Here is a 23,595-nt window from a genome sequence, read left to right on the forward strand (position 1 = left end):
CACTACATTTGTTCGTCCTCTTTTAGAATACTGCTGTGCCGTGTGGGATCCTTACCACATAGGACTGACAGAGCACATCAAAAAAGTTCCAAGAAAGGCAGCACGTTTTGTATTATTGTGAAATATGGGAGACAGTGGTACTGAAATGACACATTATTTGCTGGACATCATTAAAAGAAAGGCGTTTTTCGTTGCGACGGTTTCTTCTCACAAAATTCCAATCACCAACTTCCTCCTCGGAATGAGAAAATATTTTGTTGACACCGACCTACATAGGGAGAAACAATCACCACGATAAAATAGGGAAATCAGAGCTCATACAGAAAGGTATAGGTGTTAGTTCTTTCCGCATGCTGTACAAGATTGGAATAATAGATAATTGTGAAGGTGGTTCGATGAACCCTCTGCCAGGCACTTAAATGTGATTTGCAGAGTATCCACGTAGATGCTGGTGTAGACGTATATGCTGCTGCCATCCTTATGGCATGGCATGTGATGTCATTGGTGCTTGCTTCAGTACCATAAAAGTTAATTTCCATTGCGCACCTACAGTGCTCACTTCAACCTTTGGATGGCAGGGCCCCAAGCTGTGCTTACCTGCAGGCCACAATCCTTATTGAGGGTGTTGTCAAAAATTTTTATCTTAATTGCTTTTTTTAATTGTGCTATGCCAGAAACTTAGTCTGTGTAGTAAGAGATGTATTGTCAAATTCAATATGTCAGTTTTCTAAAGCATGCTTTGTTATTGCTGATTGCTGAGGGTGAAGGTGAAAACATCTCTCGTGTTCTACACAGTGCTGTTCAATAGTAGGCACACTCTAGCTGACAAAACTGTCCACACTTGCATGGTATTCTCTTTACTCTGGATTTTTGAGGTCTACATTCTCTCTCACAGGCTTCATGAGTTGTCGAATTTTTGCTGGAACTCTGGAGACGATTTTATGCTTGTTAGGATCCAGCTAATCTTTCCTGTTACTGAGCCACATAATGACAAAAAATGCAGCCCTCTTTGAGTCCTCTTTGGGGTCCTTCTGTTTACATGTTTTTAGAAAGACGAGTTGTGAAATGTGGTGGTTGTTTAGCTGTTTTCCTTGAATACTTTCTCTAAGTGGCTCAGTTCCTTTGCCAGGTTTTCAGCATCAAAGATGCCTTTTGCTTGATGCATCAAGATCCTCAGAACATAATGTTTTTGCAATGAATGATGATAGTTGTTAGCATGCAGATATTGGTCTGTGTGGGTGAGTTTCCAGTAAGGTAAACCTCGACTCTCAAGAAGTCTTCATTGGAAGAGTGCCATTAAAAATTTCCTCCCTTGGGCAACTTGGCCACCTACGTAATATCGCCTTCCAAATGTTCACAAGAACAACATATCTGTACATCCCATCATGAGCACAATTGAATTACTGACTCATGAAACATCCGGCCAGCCTCATTACTTCACATGTTGGTCACTGTGTGGGCCACACAAAGAACATGACTGACTTCATCGGTCAAATAAAATGCCTGTCTTGGATAAGGAGATACTATGATCAGCTTTGATGTGGTGTCATTATTCAAGCGCATTCACATAGTAGATTCTATATACCTGCTTTGTTATTTGACGGCACTGTTGTGGATTTATTTAAGTACATTCTGACGTCGTCGTTTGGAGACTATTTTCACCAGACAAATGGCGTAGCTCCAGTTATACCCAATTGTGTGTGGAATACTTCGAGGACATCGACCTGGACACAGCTCCTGTAAAGTGTAGTTGCTTTTTATCATTACTTCGATGACATGTTTGTTGGCTGCATTCATGAACATGAAAAGCTGGGAGAATTCTTGGACCGTGTCAACAACGTCCATGACAGCACCAAATTCAAGGAGGAGGTAGACAATTTGTGTCTTACCATTCCTTGATGTCATCATCTGCTGTAATGCAAATGGGTGCCTCAGCCACAATGTTTATCAGAAACATTCTTTTCTGAGGTCCTTGGTGCATCGAGTGGAAACCATGTCAGACACTGAAAACCTGGCGAAGGAACTGAGCCACTTATGGAAAGTATTCAAGGAAAACAACTGCAACAACCACCAGATTTTGCAAGCCATCATTCCAAAAACACTTAAGCAGGAGAACCATGAGGAGGACTCCAAGAAGGTAGCACTTTTGCAATTCTGCGGCTCAGTAACAGGAAAAATTAGCCAGCATAAAAATTGATTTGGATATCAGTGTGTATGGGTGTGTGGGGGGGGGGGGGGGGTATATTTTGTCGGACAGACTGCGTATGCTATTGTACAGGGCTGTGTAGAACATGAGAGATGCTTTCGCCTTGGGTACCCTGAAATCAGTGAGAGCAGAACATACCACAAAAAACGGATATCATATTACATTTGACAAGACCTCCATTATTGCATGGGCTAATAATTTCTGGGCTAGTGTAATAAAGAAAAGATAAAGAAAAAATTTGTGACCACACTCTTATTAAAAATGGCAGTGTGAATCTAAGCACAGTTTAGGACCCGGCCATTGGAAGGTTGAAGCGGGCACAGCAGACGTGTAACAAAAACATTATCTTATGGCACTGCAGTGAGCATCACTGATGTCACAGAAGGCAGTGTGGTTGTATAAGAATGGAAGCAGTAGCCAAAAGACAGTCGCTAATTGACAATGACCAAGGAGTACTCGGCTGACATCTTGTGGATTTTAAACCATTTGATGCAGCAGGAAGCTAGAGAGAATTTTATTGTTATTGTATAATGTACACTTGTCACTTGGTTATGTGTCTTTCCTTGTCATGTATGTATTTGATGAAACCTGTGTCATGTACTTGATCAATGGTTGATATATGAATATGAAAAGGATCACTACAAGATGTAGTTTCCAGGATACCACTCCATTTCCCATGGTATCTTCTCTTGGAGTAATGTTGAATGATGTGGCCAATAGTCTGCTCTGATGCTCCAGTCACTTTTGGGGCTATTAACAATACCTCATTTGTTTCGGACAGCCACAATTCTGGCATGGTCCACTGACACCTTATCTTCCTGCATAGTTCATCCTCTGATGACAATTTAATCAGATCTTTATTGTTCCCATAAATGCCCATCATGTGATTTGCAAATACACCTATCAGATAATACGACCAGAACATGACTTGTACTTTATTTTACCACGGTAATGGGAATATAATTTTGTAGTCCAGGGAATTGAGGAATAAATATCCTTACAACATGTAAGAAATGTACCTCTAACTACATGCTACTATGTCAGTCCCATAAAGCTAAAGAAGTCTCTCACTATGAACATTATTGCTGGCAATAGTAGCAGAATTTTCTATATTAGTTTCAATACATTCAGACAGTGCCTAATGCCCTGTAAGGCTACTCTTTGAGCTTAGAAATGTAGGTGATTTATGGACTTCAGTTTTGTGTTTATGTGGGCTCAGATTAGCTCAAAGTGACTTTTTATACAATTAAATATTAGCCACTAAACTATTAAGCATAGGTTGTTCAGTTACATTACAGCCATATGTGATACAATGTTATTGGTCTGACAGTACCTTATTTTGCTAGGGGTTTTATATGATCGTGTGATGAACGTAGGATTCATTTGCAATGCCTTATGGTTAATATTTACAATATGTGCTATTAATTGCATGTCATTTTATAACATAAATTTTAAATTTAATATTATATTCTGGCATGTAACTGTACACGGACTGGATGAAAGTCTAAAATTACTATTTTTTGTTTTCCTTTTTCCCTTTTGCCCCCCTCCCTCCCTGAGAATCTAGACTTTTGGAAACTAAATTATTTTCCATTTTGTAATAAACATGAACAGTCACCGAGGCTTTAAATTTATACCCATTGTTCTTGATTTTGTTTATTTTTTACTTTGCAGTGTTGCGTTTGGGCAGGTGTTTGGATGTGCTTTACGGGGCTTTGTCATCTGTGCAATATCCTGATTTGACCCTGAGGATAACTTGTACACTGTCCAGAATTGCTAATGCCTTGTACTTGTTGGCTGACCATATTCTTTGGTTTGGCAGAACAGGCGTGTTAAATATCAACAGTGCCAAATGGAATCAAGTTGCAAATAAGTATTGGCTGTACTCCATTGTCATGAATTTAGTGCGGGATGTTTATGAGATACTGCAGATTGTGAAATATGAGACTCATAACTGTATAGGACTTAAACGCATGGGTAGCCCTGATTACTACAGAAAGCCTGCAACAGATAAACTATCTGTAATTAAGTTTGTGCAAGAACACAAGGATGTTGTTATTGACACAGTGAAAAATGGTTGTGACTTCTTCATTCCAATGTCTGCTCTGGGCTATATCAGATTAAATCCTGGTACAGTTGGTGTACTTGGTGTGATTTCTTCAGTGGCAGCTATCATAAGTCTCGTCGATCCTTTCGCCCGGCTTTCACCAGCATAACTCAGTACGGTAAGTATTTTTATTTTCTGATGTACACAACAACTTTTTTGTAGATATGACAAATTTTACAACAAACATTTAACACATATAACTCCGTTAATGCTAGTTTGAGTGGATGATTGTCCTTACTTATATCATAAACTGAATTCTTAAGTTCAGAAATATAGTTTTCATTTGTTTTACGTTTTCTGTCATTCCTTACCTGCAGAAATACCTGGTGCAAGTTTTTCAGTTTGATCCCATCTTCTGACTGGAGAGTTTCTAACCTACATTAGTAATGCTACCACAATGAGGAGCCTAAAGTTTAATTTGGAATCCGAACCTTCTGTCATTATGGTAAATCTTCATGTAATTGAGAGGTGAAGTCTAAGTAAAAGGCAGACTGAAAATGCCACGTGGTCTGACCAGAATTTGATATTGTGATTCGTTTGTTTTCATGCAAGTTTTGCCACTAGACCTCTAGGTCCAATGCAGAGGATATGCCATCAGTGATTGAATAGCATTGCTGCATGATGGTGGCAGACAGCACAGGGTGGGCAGGCTTGTGAGATAGTTCACCACAGGCAGGGAAGATGAGATTAACAAGGCAGGAAAGTTGTGATGAACAAATGTTTACTAATATTAAGTGCCAGGGAAAATGTATTAAACCCAATTATGTATTAGACCAATTTGGTAACATGCTATTCAGTAGGCACACAATTTCCACCCTAAACTTTTAGTGTGTAACCGGAAAGAATCGCACATTCTCCATTGACACTGGACATTCATTGTAAGAAACATGTGGTAAGCAGATTTAGTGTGGACAGACTCTATGTACATGCTACAAAAATTATATTGCAAGTATCTTCTGAAACAGCAGATAAATGTGTCTGATGACTCTTAGAGAATACATCACAGTTAAGTACCAATCTACTGTCATACAAAAAATAATAGAAATTGCCATTCTGTTTATTTGCTTTAGTGGCATGTCAGACTTACAATATGCTGAAGGATGTAGTTAAGGCTCCATCTTTAATAAATGAGATGTATGAGCTGATTCAGCAGAGTAGCAATAAATTGCCAGCTAAATTGGCCACACTATTTCAGAAGACGTATTTGTGACAAGATATTGACATGTTTTTATTTATTGTGTGCAATGTACATTTGTTCCCCTAATTTCCATTTCTGCATATGATTATTAATAGCCCTTGAATTTTACTTATATGATGAACACTTTGCTTGAAATGTCATCAATTAGAGCAAGGAAATACTTCAGTAGGGCACTTGAACGGGGGGGGGGGGGCTATGGAATTGCTATTATACAAATAGAAAATATTGACCTAGTATTTGTGTGGACCTGTGTAAACCATGTGTGGACCTGTGTAAACCATTTTGGGGTGTTAAGTATTTCCTTGCCTTAATTGATGATTAAGGGAAACATTCAGCATCACCTGAAATAAGTCAGACACATTACTAATCAGATTTGAGAAACTGTTGAAAGAAAAATGGGGTGGGGGGAATGTGTATTCCACACACAGGTGTGTCAATGATGCTCCGAGAAATTTCTTAATGGTGGGAAGGATCTCTCATGAGAAAAGTTAAACATGTGCTGGAACAAAGTGGTGTTGCCGAAAGGAACAATCAGAGTAACTGAAAATTAAAGAAGGAGGGAAATAAGATTAGAGTTCAATAGTCTGAGTGCTTACTGTATAAGCCTTTGTGATTCTGGCAAGAAGCAGGTTTAGTAGCACTATATAGAAATGGGCCTAGAAATACATCAGTTTCATCCAAATATGGTATTGTGATAATCTGAAAGCCTTCAGATTACTTAAAACCCCACTGAAATTCCAACTCACCTCCGAAAGTACTAAGATTATTGGCAAACCTCAATTTTTACTACTTCTCCTCAAACTAAAATTCTCTTTTCTAATTTTCTCCTTGGTTTCCTTCAGCACTTGGACAGGTTAAATGTCTGAGAGGCTACAACCCTTTCTCACTCCCTTCTCAACTCTTCCTAATCCTTTCCTGCCGTCTGACTCTTATAATTACAGCTTTATTTCTCTATAAGTGGTAGATAACATTTTTCTTCTGTATTTTACCCACTATAGCTTCAGAATTAGTGTGTATTCCAGTCAACACTGTCAAAACGGTTGTCTGAAGCTACAAATGCAGTAACTGTTGGTCCGCCTTTTTCCAGTCTATCCCCCGAGGTAACTAGTGGGGTCAGCATTGCCTTGCATGTTATACATTTCTCTGGGACCCAGACTGATAGACACTGACATACCACAGAAATTTTCCCATTTATTCTGTAAATAATTCATGTTAGTATCTTGTAGTTGTAGCTTACTAAACTAATAATTAGGTAATATTCATAACCATCAGCACAGACCTTCTTTGTTATTGGTATTGCTAGCCCTCTTGAAGTCTGACAGTAGGTATTTAGAATGTCTTGTATACCAGGTCACAGTTTTGTCAAGGCTGGTACTCCCAAGCTCTAAGACTACTTCAGGGGCTTTCTTTGACTTAAATCTTTCAATGCTCTGTCAAATTCTTCTCATAGTATTATCTCTCATTTCATATGACATCTGCAACACACTGTGTACCATCAGATCACATGGAATAAATAAATAAATAAATCTAGTTTTGCCTCCCTTTACATAATATTGCCCTTAAGTTTGTTTTCTTTTTATAGCTCTCTTATATATTTCCTCTGCCTTTCAGCCTTCCCTTCTTTCCTTAGTACTGACTTGCCATTTGAGCTATCACTATTCATAAAGCTGTTTCTTTTTGTCCGAAGGTTTCTTAACTTTTCTGACAGATGACATCTTTTGCCCATAACAAAGCATGCTTCCATAGCTTTCCTTTTCTTGTCTAGCCATTCCTCCTTTGCCATTTTGTACTTTATCAGTCTAATTTTCTAGGTGCCTACAGTCCTTCACGCTTGGTTCGTGTACGGTCTTTTTCCTTTTGTTAATTACATAAAAGATCTCTTGCATTTTCCAGAGACTGTTACTGCACTTTGTCTTTTTGCCTATTTGAGCCTCTGCTGCATTCACTATTTCACCTCTCAAAGTTATTCATTCATTTTCTGTTGTGTGAGAGGTAGTTGCAAAGTTTTGTGACCTCAGAAGAAAGGTTACATAATTGAATTTTTGTTGGCAGTTACTTGTTCACAGTTTTGGTAAATATTGAAGTCCTTGTGCCACAGTACCATGTTGCTCGAGGAACCAAAAAAATGTGGCGCATTTCACTGATACAGTTTAGTGTAGAAATTTTTTTTCTGCACTTGACGGGAATAACACTGGGACAATCCTTTCTGAGGTGATGGAAGTGTGTCTCAGTGATGCACCATTGTATGGCACAGTGGTTAGGTGGTATGGACATTTCTATTGTGGATAAACTAGTCTGAAAGGAGCATATAATAATAATAATAATAATAATAATAATAATAATAATAATAATAATAATAATAATACCCGTGGAGGCCCGGGAAAAGAATAGGCCTCCGGTATGTTCTGCCAGTCGTAAAAGGCGACGAAAAGAACAAACCACTAATAGGGCTAACCCCCCTTTAGTGTGATTAGTTGGTTCAGGACAGAACTAAAGAAGCCTCGGACAAGCGCCGTCATGGTCGGGGACGACGCTTGAACCCTATGCCTGCCCACAATGGTAACGACACTGCTAGCCAACTGGAAAATGATTTAAATCCAAATAGAGGTGTTTTGCAGGATATGCTTCCTGCAACCACCCTAGAAGGAAAACAAAGACAGAGGATGAGATGGTCAGATGAAGTTAATCGACACCTCATGTTCTGTTATTACCAAGCAACAAACCTAGGAACCAACACAACTGGATACAGATCACAAGTATACACAACATTTATTACCAGATACCCAGAATTAAAATTTTTAACAGAACAACGACTAGCTGATCAGATCCGTGTAATAATCAAAAATAACAGGATACCCCAGTCAGAATTAGAAAACATCAAACAGCAAGTACAACAAATACTGGAACAAAATAATGTGCAATCAGAAGAAGAAGAAAATACAGTAATGGGCTCAAACATCCCAGAGCAAACAAACAAAGAACAACACGCACCAATTAAACAATCAGAGGAAAACGAAATGTTAAGACAGCCACCAGAACAAGCACAAATAGAACACGAAGTGACACAGATGTTAGATATAGAAGAAAAATTTCAGCTAACATATATAGAATACAAAGACACAAATACAGACATTAGACCATTCTTGCATAGACCACCAAATAACCCACAAGTCGAAACAACAATAAAAACTATCAACACAATCATACACAACAAAATAAATGGAAAAAACAACTATGGAAGAGTTACAACTACTGGTTTATATAGGAGCACTCACTACACTAAATATACACACTAGGCAGAGATCAGAACCAACCAACACACAGAAGAAACCCACAAAACCAGCATGGCAACACAGGCTACAGATCAGAATAGAAAGACTGAGAAAAGACATCGGACAGCTAACACAATTTATAAGAAATGAAATGTCGGAAAAAAAACGAAAAAGGTTAGGTAAAATCTCACAACAAGAAGCGATAGAGCAATTAGATGAAAAGAAGCAGAAATTACAAGCATTGGCCAAATGACTTAGAAGATACAAAAAAAGTGAAAATAGAAGGAAACAAAACCAAACATTCAACACAAACCAAAAGAAATTTTACCAGACAATAGATAACACACACATTAAAATAGACAATCCACCAAACATAACAGACATGGAACACTTCTGGAGCAACATATGGTCAAACCCAGTACAACATAACAGGCATGCACGGTGGATACAAGCAGAAACACACACATACAAGATGATACCACAAATGCCTGAAGTGATTATTTTGCAACATGAAGTCACCCAAGCAATTAATTCTACTCACAATTGGAAAGCCCCTGGAAAAGGTAAAATAGCAAATTTCTGGCAAAAGAAGTTCACCTCAACACATTCACATCTAACTAAATTATTTAACAGTTACATTGCAGACCCATACACATTCCCTGATACACTTACACAAGGAATAACTTATCTGAAACCTAAAGATCAAGCAGACACAGCAAACCCAGCTAAATATCACCCCATAACATGCCTACCAACAATATACAAAATATTAACTTCAGTCATTACACAGAAATTAATGACACATACAACACAGAACAAAATTATAAATGAAGAACAAAAAGGCTGTTGCAAAGGAGCACGAGGATGTAAAGAGCAACTGATAATAGATGCAGAGGTGACATATCAAGCTAAAACTAAACAAAGGTCGCTACACTATGCATACATTGATTACCAAAAAGCTTTTGATAGTGTACCCCACTCATGGTTACTACAAATATTGGAAATACACAAAGTAGATCCTAAATTGATACAGTTCCTAAACATAGTAATGAAAAATTGGAAAACCACACTTAATATCCAAACAAATTCAAATAATATCACATCACAGCCAATATAGATTAAGCGTGGAATATACCAAGGAGACTCATTAAGTCCTTTCTGGTTCTGCCTTGCTCTGAACCCACTATCCAACATGCTAAATAATACAAATTATGGATACAATTTTACTGGAACATACCCACACAAAATCACACATTTGCTATACATGGATGATCTAAAACTACTGGCAGCAACAAATCAACAACTCAACCAATTACTAAAGATAACAGATGTATTCAGCAATGATATAAATATGGCTTTTGGAACAGACAAATGTAAGAAAAATAGCATAGTCAAGGGAAAACACACTAAACAAGAAGATTACATATTGGATAACCACAGCGACTGCATAGAAGCGATGGAAAAAACAGATGCCTATAAATATCTACGATACAGACAAAAAATAGGAATAGATAATACAAATATTAAAGAACTAAAAGAAAAATATAGACAAAGACTAACAAAAATACTGCAAACAGAATTGACAGCAAGAAACAAGACAAAAGCTATAAATACTTATGCTATACCAATATTGAACTACTCATTTGGAGTAGTGAAATGGAGTAACACAGACCTAGAAGCACTCAATACACGTACACGATCACAATGCCACAAATATAGAATACATCACATACATTCAGCAACTGAAAGATTCACATTAAGCAGAAAGGAAGGAGGAAGGGTATTTATCGACATAAAAAACCTACATTATGGACAGGTAGACAATTTAAGAAAATTCTTTATAGAACGAGCAGAAACTAGCAAAATACACAAAGCAATCACTCATATAAACACATCGGCTACACCACTGCAATTTCGTAGCCACTTCTACAACCCTTTAGATCACATAACATCAACAGATATGAAGAAAGTAAATTGGAAAAAGAAAACACTACATGGCAAGCACCCGTATCATCTAACACAGCCACACATCGATCAAGACGCATCCAACACATGGCTAAGAAAAGACAATATATACAGTGAGACGGAAGGATTCATGATTGCAATACAGGATCAAACAATAAACACCAGATATTACAGCAAGCATATTATTAAAGATCCCAATACCACAACAGATAAATGCAGACTTTGCAAACAACAAATAGAAACAGTAGATCACATCACAAGCGGATGTAAAATACTAGCAAATACAGAATACCCCAGAAGACATGACAATGTAGCAAAAATAATACATCAACAGCTTGCCTTACAACATAAACTTATAAAACAACACGTTCCCACATACAAGTATGCACCACAAAATGTAGTGGAGAATGATGAATACAAATTATACTGGAACAGAACCATTATAACAGATAAAACAACACCACATAACAAACCTGACATCATACTCACCAATAAAAAGAAGAAATTAACACAACTAATCGAAATATCCATACCCAATACAACAAATATACCAAAGAAAACGGGAGAAAAAATTGAAAATCCAACTGGCTGAGGAAGTCAAGGACATGTGGCATCAGGATAAAGTTGACATTATACCAATCATACTATCAACTACAGGAGTCATACCACACAATATCCACCAGTACATCAATGCAATAGAGCTACATCCAAACTTATATATACAACTACAGAAATCCGTAATTATTGATACGTGTTCAATTACCCGAAAGTTCCTAAATGCAATATAACATATACCATACAGTTAAAAGGAAGTGACGCTTGATCAAGGTTCACGTCACTTTCCATTTTTAACCAGACATAATGTCTGAGAAAGGAAAATAATAATAATCATGAAGTGGCAGAGCACCTGTCTCTGAACAAGTGGAAATAGGAAGAGGAATGAAGGCCCTGGTACTTAAAGTATGGTTTATCACAATGCAGGCAGTAGTGGAGAAAGAAAAAGCCAGTCAAGGACTGGTCTTTATTATCTTCCACGACATTCTGAACACAATTGTCATCACTCATGAGTTTCCTCCCCTACCCCAACCACTCAAAAAGCCTGCCGAATTGCAGCAGTAGAGGAAATGTTACAGCTGTCAGGCCAAGCCAGATAACTTCTTTACTTCCTAATCATAAAGGACAGCTGGGTGTGTCAGTATGACCCAGAAGTAAAGGTCCAAAGTAAGCAGTGGAAATTTGTGGATTCACCGCCACTGAAAAAGGCGAAGGCACAGTCATCTGGCAAGGTGATGCTGGTGTGATACCAACAGATTCTGATTTTAAGGGACAAACTGTCACACAATCATACTGCCTAAAATACATAATGAGGTTATGGTACACATTAAGTGAAGCATTGTGAAAAGTTGTCAAAGAGAAAGTTTTGCTGAATCCTTATGTGACTGGGCTTTCTGCACAGGACACAGTCATACATGCTGTTTCTTTGAGCTCTCAAATTTTTGCTTCACTCTATTGTACAGGTCAGTTTGTGACCCCTAGGGTGGCAGGCGGATTAGGCTGACGGTATGTCAGATTGTAGTGCAGTTCCCCTACTGAGATGTGGACTGTGGTGGCAGTGGCAGGAGTTGAATGGTGGCCCATCAAGAAAACATCCCTTATTAAGAAAGCCGTTTATTCATAAATTAAAAGACAGTATAGAGCTGGAGAGACAACCATTGCCTTGCTGGGCCTGCTAGAATTTCCCAATGACAGCACCCTTCTCCTGTAAGCCAACAGGTGGGACGCCAGGAACACTGTTGGGCTACTATGACTTCATCCATCCTGGTGTTCCTGTGTAGACAGCTCCTTTTGAGATCCTGCCTGGCATTGTGGATGTTACAGCCTTGCCTTTGACGTGCTGGCCTCTATATTCTGCAGCAGCATCATCGCACTGAAATGAGTGGTAGGACGACATTCTGCTTAATGGACACAGTAGTAAATTCTTCATATGTGTGGCCATATTGTCTGTAGTGGCTTTACGCTTCTTGAGTGTATTTTCATCCTGTTGTTGCAACTTCAAAAAATGAATGTTTTTTTTCACCAGATACATTTTGCTTTATTGAGGTAAAGCAGCATCAAGCAGAAATCACCACCACTGTTGATGCTTCTGGTGAATAAAACTCACATTATTTGTAGTTGCAATGATCCAACGAAAATGCCCTGCGAAGCTGTGCTGCAGTACCATATTCTCCTAATATTGCACACGATGACTTCTTCCTCTTTCTTTGGATGAAGAAACATTGCATGGCAGGCATTTACATAAAAAGATAGGAGATTTTGGAGATGGACTAGTTCCCAAACAACCAGAATTCAGGTTTCCGCAACAAAAACTTTGTCTGCTCATCCGTAGCTGGGAAAAATTTGTTTGCACAGAAGGTTGAATATGCCTTATTAATGCCATCACAAAATTTTATTTGACTTTCCCTCATATTTATTTCACCTGTTTTGGGTAATTGTTCCATAATTCTCCTTTTGAAAATCTCAGCAACCTTTGTTTCTTTTAAAGTTATCCTGGCCCTATCTCTTTAATTTACTACCTGTTGGCAATTTATTCAGTCACATTCTACAGTTTGTAACCATACATTATCAGTGTCCAAATCTGCCCCTGTAAGTGTTTTGCAGTTTAAAATTTGCTTTCAAAATATGTCAGTGTTACATGATCTAATCAGGAACCTGGTTCCTCCATGCCACTTCCATGCATATAACCTTCTATCGTGCTTTTTAAATGAAGTGTGTTAGCATTTGTTAAACTGTACTCCGTGCAAAATTCTACCATGAATGGCCACCAGTTTGTTTGACATGTGGGAGAGTTTGACAGAGATTCCAAAGAAACTGAACAAATCAGATTTAAATGATGAATCTAGGAATAGGCAACAACTCCCTGTGTCTCACTCTCACAGGGCTCATGAGGACGAGGTTGCATAAACCCCTTTGACATACTTTGGCGAGTCTGACTCATGTAACAAGTTTGGACCAAACATGAATATCTTGAGGCAGACTTGTGGAAACAATAGCATGCCAAACATAAACGTTGGGAGTCTTTTGAGACAACTTGTCAGTTACAATTGTGGTTTAATTCTTACCACTACCCTGTGAGAATTTATAAAAGTTTGTGAAATCTACATGTTTACAGAACAAGCTTGCTAGTTGTTTTGTTCTTTAATCTTTGAAGAAAAATTTATTAAACCCTTAAATAATATTAATAGAGGAGCATTTACATATACTTCGTGATGAAGAATCCAGCGATAGCCATGTGATTGTAAAAAGTAGAAAGTGTGGCGATAGTGAAGAGGAAAATTCAATAACAAAATCATGTGTGTTACGGATTTGATAGAAAGCAAGAACACACCAATCATTTGGAAAATTTTGAGGCTCGTGGTATAAAAGCACCTGTTTCAAATTATCTAAGTGAAAACCCAGGGTTATTATAACTGCTTTCTATTAGGTTTTACAGCACATTTCAGAAAATACTTGCTATGGAAACAAACCTCTTTGCACGTTAGATAATAGAAAACAAATAGAAAAAACAGGAAGTGGTCGGTAATCTGTTGAAATTAACAAAGTGGAGACTTACTATGCACTGTGCATTTTGATGGCTCATCTCAGAAAACCAAATATCAAAATGTATTGGTCTAAAGACCAGTAGTAAAAATGCTGATATTTAAGAAAGTAATGCCTTTTGAAAGTTTGAAACAAGTTTTGAGATTACGAGGTCTGTCTAAAAAGTATTTGACCTTTGATTTTGCCGCGCAAAATAGAGATGATAGTGTGGCGCCACTGTAAAGGAGGAGACCTTTATGCCCATACGTGAATTTAGTCCCTGCCTTCCAGCGCATCAGTAGCTGCCTGTCGGTCACTGAGTGAGGTGCTACACAACGTATTCGTCAGATTACCAATTCTTTCAAGATGACTGAACGTGTTTGGCAAAGACACTGCATCAAATTTTGTCAGGAGCTTGGTGATTCTCAAAGCAAAACAGTTTGTAAGATTCAGCAGGTGTTTGGAGAAGATGCGATGGGTGTAACACAAATTAAGAAGTGGTTCAACCAATTCAAAAACGGCCGCACATCGGTAGAGAGGGACCAGTGTTCTGGCAGGTCCCAAACTGCTCGGAGTGCAGTTGTTGTTGAGAGACTGCAAAATTTGGTGATGGCAGATCGTCATTTGACCATGCGGGAGATTGCCCAAGAGGTTGGGGTGAGTAAAGATTCTGCACATGCAATTTTGCGTGATGATTTGAACATGCATAGATTAGTTGCAAAATTCGTGGCCAAGTTGTTATCGCCGGAACAAAAAGACCTCCGTTTTGATGTTGCAAAGGACCTTCTGGACACCATCAACACTGATCCAGTGATAACTGGAGATGAGTCATGGGTGTACAGGTATGACCCAGAAACAAAAAGACAGTCTTCACAGTGGAAGCATCCTGAGTTCTCCAAGGCTGAAGAAAGTGTGGCAGGTGCGAAGAAAAATAAAGGTGATGCTGACTGTCTTCTTTGATGTCCATGGAATTGTGCATCACGAATACGTACTGGAAGGACAAACAGTGACTATCAAGATGTTCTCCAGAGACTGTGTGACGCAGTTCAACACAAAAGACCAGACATGGACGGCAAAAAACTGGCAATTGCATCACGACAATGCCCCCGCACATTCATCCCACTTGACCCAAAATTTCTTGGCCAAACATGGAATTACAGCCATTTGCCAACCTCCCTACTCTCCAGACATGGTTCCTTGTGACTTCTGGTTGTTTCCAAAATTGAAGATGCCACTGAAAGGATCCCATTTTGAGAGTAGAGAAGAGAGAATGTGGAACATGATAACGGAGCTGAACACCATTCCAAAAGGCAACTTCCAGAGGTGTTTCCAGCATCGGTGGGCTAAGTGTGTGCAAGCACAAGGGGCCTACTTTGGAGAAGGGGATTAGGGTCCCAATCCTGTCAGGGTTTGGAAATATTTTTTGTGGCCAAAGGTCGGATACTTTTTAGATAGGCCTAGCATATTTTAACAATAATGCAACTACTGACAACACTGATCTGCTTCGAAAGATAAGACATATCATCAACATGTGGAATGAGAAATTTACACACAAGGTAAATGACAGTATAGATATGTGGTGTTGTCCAAAGAGCAAGGTGCCAAAGCAAGCTGCAGTGGTTCTTCTACTTATGGCTGGGCATGGACCACTCAGCCCAGTCTGTGAACATCAGTAGCATTGTTTTCTAGTAGTCCAAGTGTGTGTTCTAAATATTAGGATGAAATCGGTGTGAAAGTTATTGTTAAAAGTACGCTGGAGTGAAGGGACTAGAAATGTGTGTGTATTAAGTGATACATTAATGTTCAGAGACAGTTGTAAATAGTCATGATTATTCCTATGGAAATGAATTGTAAAAAGTTAAGTAATTTTTCTTATCGATGTTGTAATAATGTAAACTAATATTTTGTGCGTTGTTTTATCCACTTGGTCTCCTCTCTGAGCAAGTAAAGAACCCACCATTGTCCAGTACTACAAAATATAAAGTGTATTTAGCATGTTGTTGTTGTTGTTGTTGTTGTTGAGGTCTTCAGTCCTGAGACTGGTTTGATGCAGCTCTCCATGCTACTCTATCCTGTTCAAGCTTCTTCATCTCCCAGTATCTGCTGCAGCCTACATCCTTCTGAATCTGCTTAGTGTATTCATCTCTAGGTCTCCCTCTACGATTTTTGTCCTCCACGCTGCCCTCCAATACTAAATTGGTGATCCCTTGATGCCTCAGAACATGTCCTACCAACCGATCCCTTCTTCTAGTCAACTTGTGCCACAAACTCCTCTTCTCCTCAATTCTGTTCAATACCTCCTCATTAGTTACGTGATCTACCCATCTAATCTTCAGCATTCTTCTGTAGCACCACATTTCGAAAGCTTCTATTCTCTTCTTGTCCAAACTATTTATCGTCGATGTTTCACTTCCATACATGGCTACACTCCACACAAATACTTTCAGAAACGACTTCCTGACACTTAAATCTACACTCGATGTTAGCAAATTTCTCTTCTTCAGAAATGCTTTGCTTGCCACTGCCAGTCTACATTTTATATCCTCTCTACTTCAACCATCATCAGTTACTTTGTTCCCCAAATAGCAAAACTCCTGTACTACTTTGTCTCATTCCCTAATCTAATTCCCTCAGCATCAACCGAGTTAACTTGACTACATTCCATTATCCTCGTTTTGCTTTTGTTGTTGTTCATCTTATACCCTCCTTTCAAGACACTCTCCATTCTGTTCAACTGCTCTTCCAAGTCCTTTGCTGTCTATGACAGAATAACAATGTCATCGGCGAACCTCAAAGTTTTTATTTCTTCTCCATGGATTTTAATACCTACTCCGAATTTTTCTTTTGTTTCCTTTACTGCTTGCTCAATATACAGATTGAATAACATTGGGGAGAGGCTACAACCCTGTCTCACTCCCTTCCCAACCACTGCTTCCCTTTCATGTCCCTCGACTTATATAACTGCCATCTGGTTTCTGTACAAATTGTAAATAGCCTTTCGCTCCCTGTATTTTACCCCTGCCACCTTCAGAATGTGAAAGAGAGTATTCCAGTCAACATTGTCAAAAGCATTTATCTAAGTCTACAAATGCTAGAAACGTAGGTTTGCCTTTCCTTAATCTTTCTTCTACGATAAGTCGTAGGGTCAGTATTGCCTCAGGTGTGCCAACATTTCTACGGAATCCAAACTGATCTTCTCAGAGGTCCGCTTCTACCAGTTTTTCCATTTGTCTGTAAAGAATTCGTGTTAGTATTTTGCAGCCGTGGCTTATTAAACTGATAGTTCGGTAATTTTCACGTCTGTCAACACCTGCTTTCTTTGGGACTGGAATTATTATATTCTTCTTGAAGTCTGAGGGTATTTCTCCTGTCTCATACATCTTGCTCACCAGATGGTGGAGTTTTGTCAGGACTGGCTCTCCCAAGGCTGTCAGTAGTTCTAATGGAATGTTGTCTACTCCTGGGGCCTTGTTTCGACTTGGGTCTTTCAGTGCTCTGTCAAACTCTTCACGCAGTATCATATCTGCCATTTATATTTTACATATAAACAACTTAATCCATTGAAACGAGTTAGGTCTGGATTAAGAATTTGCAAACAGAATGTTGTCATGGACTTTCCAAAATTTGTATTGAATGAGTGATCTACTTTGTTTCTTGACAACAGGTTTTCCTCCCCCTTCCTCTTTTTAAAATTACACCAGGGAAACATGTGTTAGTAGGATAGTAAATGCCAAAAAAAAGTTGAAGAGAGGAGAATGTTTATGGAGAAGTTGTAATAATTTGTAGACACTGAGATAGACAAGTGTGATGTATATATGACATTACTGAAACACAGAAGTGTCAAGATGTTTGAACCTATCGACAACCTGATTAGAAAAACAATGAAGCCCAAATGCATCATCAAATACAGAAAGGGAATGTGTGAAATTGATCGTCAAGATCAGACGTTGGCCTGTTTCTGAATCATAAGAAAAAGTCTTCAAAGGATACAAAAAATGTGTTTTTAATAAGTTGGCTATGGATCTGTTGAAAGCATACATTATCTATATAAGAATATAGAACTAAAGGGAGGAAACAGTTGTTGATTATCAAGTAAATATAACAGAGGTAATTTTAAGAAGTGTCGAATTCCCAGACTACGAAAGGCCTAGAAAACATTCACTAGGTGAAACCTGTCTTAGACTCAAAGTGCAAGATTGGGTCCATTGCCCATAAAATGTTTATCTGACAACTGAAAAAAAAAATGCAGTAAGGCTGTGCAAAATTTGCATAAAACACACGACATGAGCGAAATGACATGGGAATGCATGGAGGGTAAGTGGTTTTACATCTACCACAGTGCTTTGAAAACTACCACATTATACAGTACTACAAATTTTTGGAGTTGTAAGTACTTTACTACTAGGAATTAATTCAGGGGCAGCTTTTCTTCATGTAATTAAATTTTTTGTTGACAATATCTACTTTTAAGGAACAAGAATTAAATTAGTGTTGTTCATAAAGAGCAGTATCATTTGAAACAAATGTGTACAGCTATGTAGTAACTATGCACATGTCAGCTTGTATTGCAGTTGTTTCGTGCATCACGCTGGCCCATTTAGTGAACATTATCTCCAACCGATGGGGCACAGATTTTGTCAAACTAAATGGTACGAGAAAGGTTTAATTACAGTTTACAGTGTGTACAGAGGCAAACAGTTATTTGTCATGCTCTCAGTGCGTGAAATAAATTGGGAGAAATATTAACTGGTACCCTCTGCCATGCACTTCAGTGTTTTGCAGAATATGGATGCAGATGTAGAACCACATGTTAGTCAGGTCTCTCTACAGATGACTTTACAGTGTACAATCACATACTGTATGGCTATCTGTATCACTGAGGCATGCAAACTACACCACTATGGCATGGCATGGACAATGGCTAGTGCAGGAATTGGGATGCTAACCTCTCAAAATAATTATTCATGTCAACTGTTCTTTGCCATAAACAACAGCATACTGAGTTATTGCTACAGCGTGCTATGGAAAACTACTGTAGCTAGTGTTAACCTACTACGGTGATGTGAGAAAATCATATAATGTTTCAATCTAACAATGGGAAATCCATGATGGAATAATGACAACATTATGGAAAGGATAGATTGTCACTCACCATATTATAGGGATGTTGAGTCGCAGTCAGGCACAACATTTATTGTGGTATTACGTGGTGCGTAGCAATGTATCGTTTTCATAAAGTTTAATTCAGAATGATCAAAACAGGAAATAAAAGTTAGCCCTCTTTAAATCTAGAATTTGATTTCTGCTCTGTTTGATTTGTAGTATTACAGCAAAAGGTAATGAATACTAATAGACTTCTCAAAAATAGCAATGTGTGTTACAAGAAATTCAGTTTGTGCTTCAATAAAAGGGCTGCTTTGTAAGAAAAGACATCTTCTAGGGGATCATGAGTTAGGATGACATTCTTATTTGATGGCTTATCTTCGTGATTAAAATGAAATGCCATGAAGGCATCTTGCTACTGTACAAAAGAAAATAATGTTTACTTCATATATCAACTGTCTCTCAGACGATATTATTTTAAAGCAAGTAAGTAGCCAGACAACCCTAAGAGCTTTCCTCCAGTATCATTGTTGTCACTGTCTGGAGATCTTCGAATGTCTGTCTTCAAACAAATTAACAAATTAAATTTAATTCCTCGACCAGCTGATTTTCAACCTGGGAAACAGTGCTGCAGTCAGATATTGAACATTTCAACACATTGAGAATGGTTTCAAACAGGCTAAGATAAGTGAAGTTGCCTTTGTCAGCTTAACAACTGTCGAAAGAACTATCAGCCATAGAAAGTTGCTGAAGAAAATTTACCAGCTCACCAGTGGACACCAGCATCATCCCTCTTAGGCACTGTCCTGTCCTGTAGAATAGGAGGTTATAGGTCTTTCTCCAGGGTAAGAAAAGTAGATGACCTGTACAAAAGAACAGCTTACCTTAAGGCAGTGTTCTTGGTCAGTGACAAGGCCATTACTGAACATTCCAATCATATCAATTACGCTGATTATACAACACTTGCTGCCCAGCCGGCCGTTGCGGTTGAGCGGTTCTAGGCGCTTCAGTCTGGAACCACGCGACTGCTACGGTCGCAGGTTCGAATCCTGCCTCGGGTATGGATGTGGGTGATGTCCTTAGGTTAGTTAGGTTTAAGTAGTTCTAAGTTCTAGGGGACTGATGACCTCAAATGTTAAGTCCCATAGTGCTCAGAGCCATTTGAACTTGCTGCCCAAGGAAAGACATCTGAAGAGGTAGAAGGAAAGTTGACTTTGTTTTTGGATATGCTTGGCCTTTACACTGCATGAACATCAAGCTGTATCTGATGATTGAAACACAGAAAGATTTTCATCGTTAGGATTCAGCCACCGGAGGGAACATAAAAGTCTAACCACATCACCAGATGGAAGAGCAAGCTGTTGCTGGATATCCCTGCAAAGGAAGAGCTAGCCCCAACCCCATTTGGAGATAATTGCCTTAGAGTGGGTGTCTTCCCCCCTCCCCCCCTCCCCCCCCTCCCCCTTTGCAAGACCAACATGCAAAAATGGGTGATACTTCCAGCTGATGAAGATGTATACTGAGTGTGTGGAACAATCTAACATCTGTGTCACTTGCTCATATGCGCTGTACTACTGGAACAACATTGAGCAACATAGAACTTGATTGAGGCAAATAACAAAGAGATTTCCACCCTGTGGGTCCAGGGGTAAGAGTAGGCCCGAGGTATTCCTCCCTGTCGTAAGAGGCAACTAACAGGGGTTTCACACATTTCGACCTTTATTTGATGACCCCCTGTAGGGTTTGAACTCCATTTTCCAAAATTTTCCCAAAAAGAAAGCAGTGAAGCTTATTCGCCACGGTACCTCATATGTACGAGAGTTGATGGGGAATCTTTCATGTCCATGAAGCCTCAGCTTTTTGTGGAGCATTTGGAGGACAAGTTGGGGAGTTTGAGGGCTTGTCCAAAATGTGCTCTGGGTCCGTTTTGATAGAAACAGCATCCTCTGCCCAGTCATGGGCATTACTCGCTTCTGGCAAGTTGGGGGATGTTTTGTTACCATCACGCCTCAAAAGAGCTTAAATATGGTCCAGGGTATCATATTTCACAGGGACCTTCTTTTGCTGTCTGACAATGAGCTGCGCGCCAATTTAGAGTGGCAAGATATTCATTTTATCCTTCGCGTCTGTCGGGGTCTGAGGGATAACCAGGGTGCCACTGTTGCCTTCATCTTGGTCTTCGAGAGTGACACATTGCCCGAGAACATAAAGGTGATGGCCTACCACTTTGACATTGAGCCATATATACCTCCCCCAATGCGGTGCTTTAAGTGCTGTAAGTCCGGCCCATGTGCCCCACCTCCCATATGTGTCAACTGCGGAGAGCATCATTCACCTTGCTCGCCAGACTGCAAGGTTTGACAGAAAGAGGAAAATCATGGAATATAAGACCCTGGACCAACTGACCTACACTGAGGCTAAGAGGAAATTTGAATGCCTACATCATGTGGCCATGACCTCCTCACATGCCACTACTACGAGAACAGTTCTTGCCCCATCAGTTCGTCGAATTCCTGTTGCCTCTCAGAACCGGCAGACTACACCAGCCCCCTTGATGGTGGGGGGTACTTCCCTCCCTGTCACTCCCCCAAGACCTACAACAGGAGCAGCACCCCCTCCCCTCCCTCCCCCCAACCATTGGGGATTTCAGTCCTCACTTCTGAGCCAGAGAAGCGTAAGGCTTCTTCAGCTCCTCTCGTTAGGAAGGGGTCCCTTGAGTCACTCCCTTCCCAGGTTTCTGCTAGTGGGAAGGATGACACCTGCCAGTGGCTGAACAGCCCAAAAGCAACTGGTCGTAGGGCTTCATGCACATCCTCAGTCCCGGAGACTGATTCAGTGAAGTCCTCCCAGCCAGGCAAACCCAAAGAAAAATGAGAGAAATAAAAAAAAGAAGACTTCTAAGAACAAGGAACTTGCAGTGGCACCCACACCACCACTACCTACAAGCTCTGTGTCTGAGGATGGGGTGGAGATTCTGGCGTCTGCTGAGGACCTGGATCTTACCGGACCCTCAGACACAATGGATATAGATTGCTCAGGCAAAAAGTCAGTGGCAGCAGGTGACCCAGAGGCGTAAACTGCCTCATTGAATGTTTCTTGCCTTCCCAGTCTCATGCTGATGTCATCCTCCAGTGGAATTGCGGCAGTTTTTTCCATCGCCTGGATGAGCTTCGGTAACTGTTCAAGCTTTACACCTACTTTCTGCATTGCCCTCCAGGAAACCTGGGTCCTGGCAATGCAGACCCCTGCCCTCCGCAGCTATAAGGGATATTACAGGAACCGACCGTAGCGACTATAATAGAGTGTCAGGTGGAGTTTGCATTTGTCTTAAACTCAGTCTCTAGTGAACCTATGCCCCTTCAAACCCCTCTTCAAGCTGTGGCTGTTGGAATACGGACGATGCAGGAAATAACTGTCTGCAATGTATATCTTCCTCCAGATGGTACAGTACCCCTGAATGTATTAGCTGTACTGATTGATCAACTCCCTAAACCTTTCCTACTTTTGGGAGATTTTAATGCCCATAATCCCTTGTGGGGTAACACCGTGCTTACTGGCCAAGGCAAAGATGTCAAAACTTTACTGTCTCAGTTCAACCTGTGCCTCTTAAATTCTGGGGCCGCCACACATTTCAGTATGGCTCGAGGTAGTTACTCGGCCATTGATTTATCAATTTTCATTCCAGGACTTTTCCCATCTGTCAACTGGAGAGCACATGACGACCTGTGTGGTAGTGAGCATTTCCCCCATCTTCCTGTCACTGCCCTGGCGTCAAGCCCACAGACGCCTGCCCAGATGGGCTTTAAACAAGGTGGACTGGGAAACTTTCACCTCTGATGTCACCGTTGACTCTGCCGCACATGGTAACATCGATGTGATAGCTGTGCAGGTGACTACCACAATCATTGTTGCGGCAGGAAACGCAATCCCTCGCTCTTTAGGGTACCCCGGTGAAAGACAGTCCCTTGGTGGTCGCCAGATGTCGCTGAGGCAATTACAGTGTGTTGGTGATTCCTACAGCGACATAAGCGGCACCCTTCCCTAGAGCACCTAACAGCATTTAAGCGGCTCTGTGCGTGAGTTTGCCTGCTTATAAAACAACAGAAACACGAGTGTTGGGATAGGTACATTTCGACCGTTGGGTGCCACAAGTCAGCTTCCCAAGTCT

At 39.9% G+C, this 23,595-nt stretch overlaps 1 protein-coding gene across 5 annotated transcripts in view; it reads left to right on the forward strand.

Annotated features, from left to right (window-relative positions):
• LOC126262587 (peroxisomal membrane protein 11B) overlaps positions 1-23,595 on the forward strand; it is a 122,399-nt gene that overhangs the window by 12,979 nt on the left and 85,825 nt on the right. For all 5 annotated transcript variants that reach the window (XR_007546744.1, XR_007546745.1, XR_007546743.1 and 2 more), the window contains exon 3: positions 3,881-4,431. Coding sequence is in view for 2 of the 5 variants with exons in the window: in XM_049959325.1 (XP_049815282.1) it covers positions 3,881-4,422 (542 nt within the window). In the remaining 3 variants the exon portion in view is untranslated. The remainder of the gene's footprint in view (positions 1-3,880; positions 4,432-23,595) is intronic.

The sequence above is a fragment of the Schistocerca nitens genome, chromosome 6 (genome assembly GCF_023898315.1).
Source record: "Schistocerca nitens isolate TAMUIC-IGC-003100 chromosome 6, iqSchNite1.1, whole genome shotgun sequence".
Lineage (NCBI taxonomy): Eukaryota > Metazoa > Arthropoda > Insecta > Orthoptera > Acrididae > Schistocerca > Schistocerca nitens.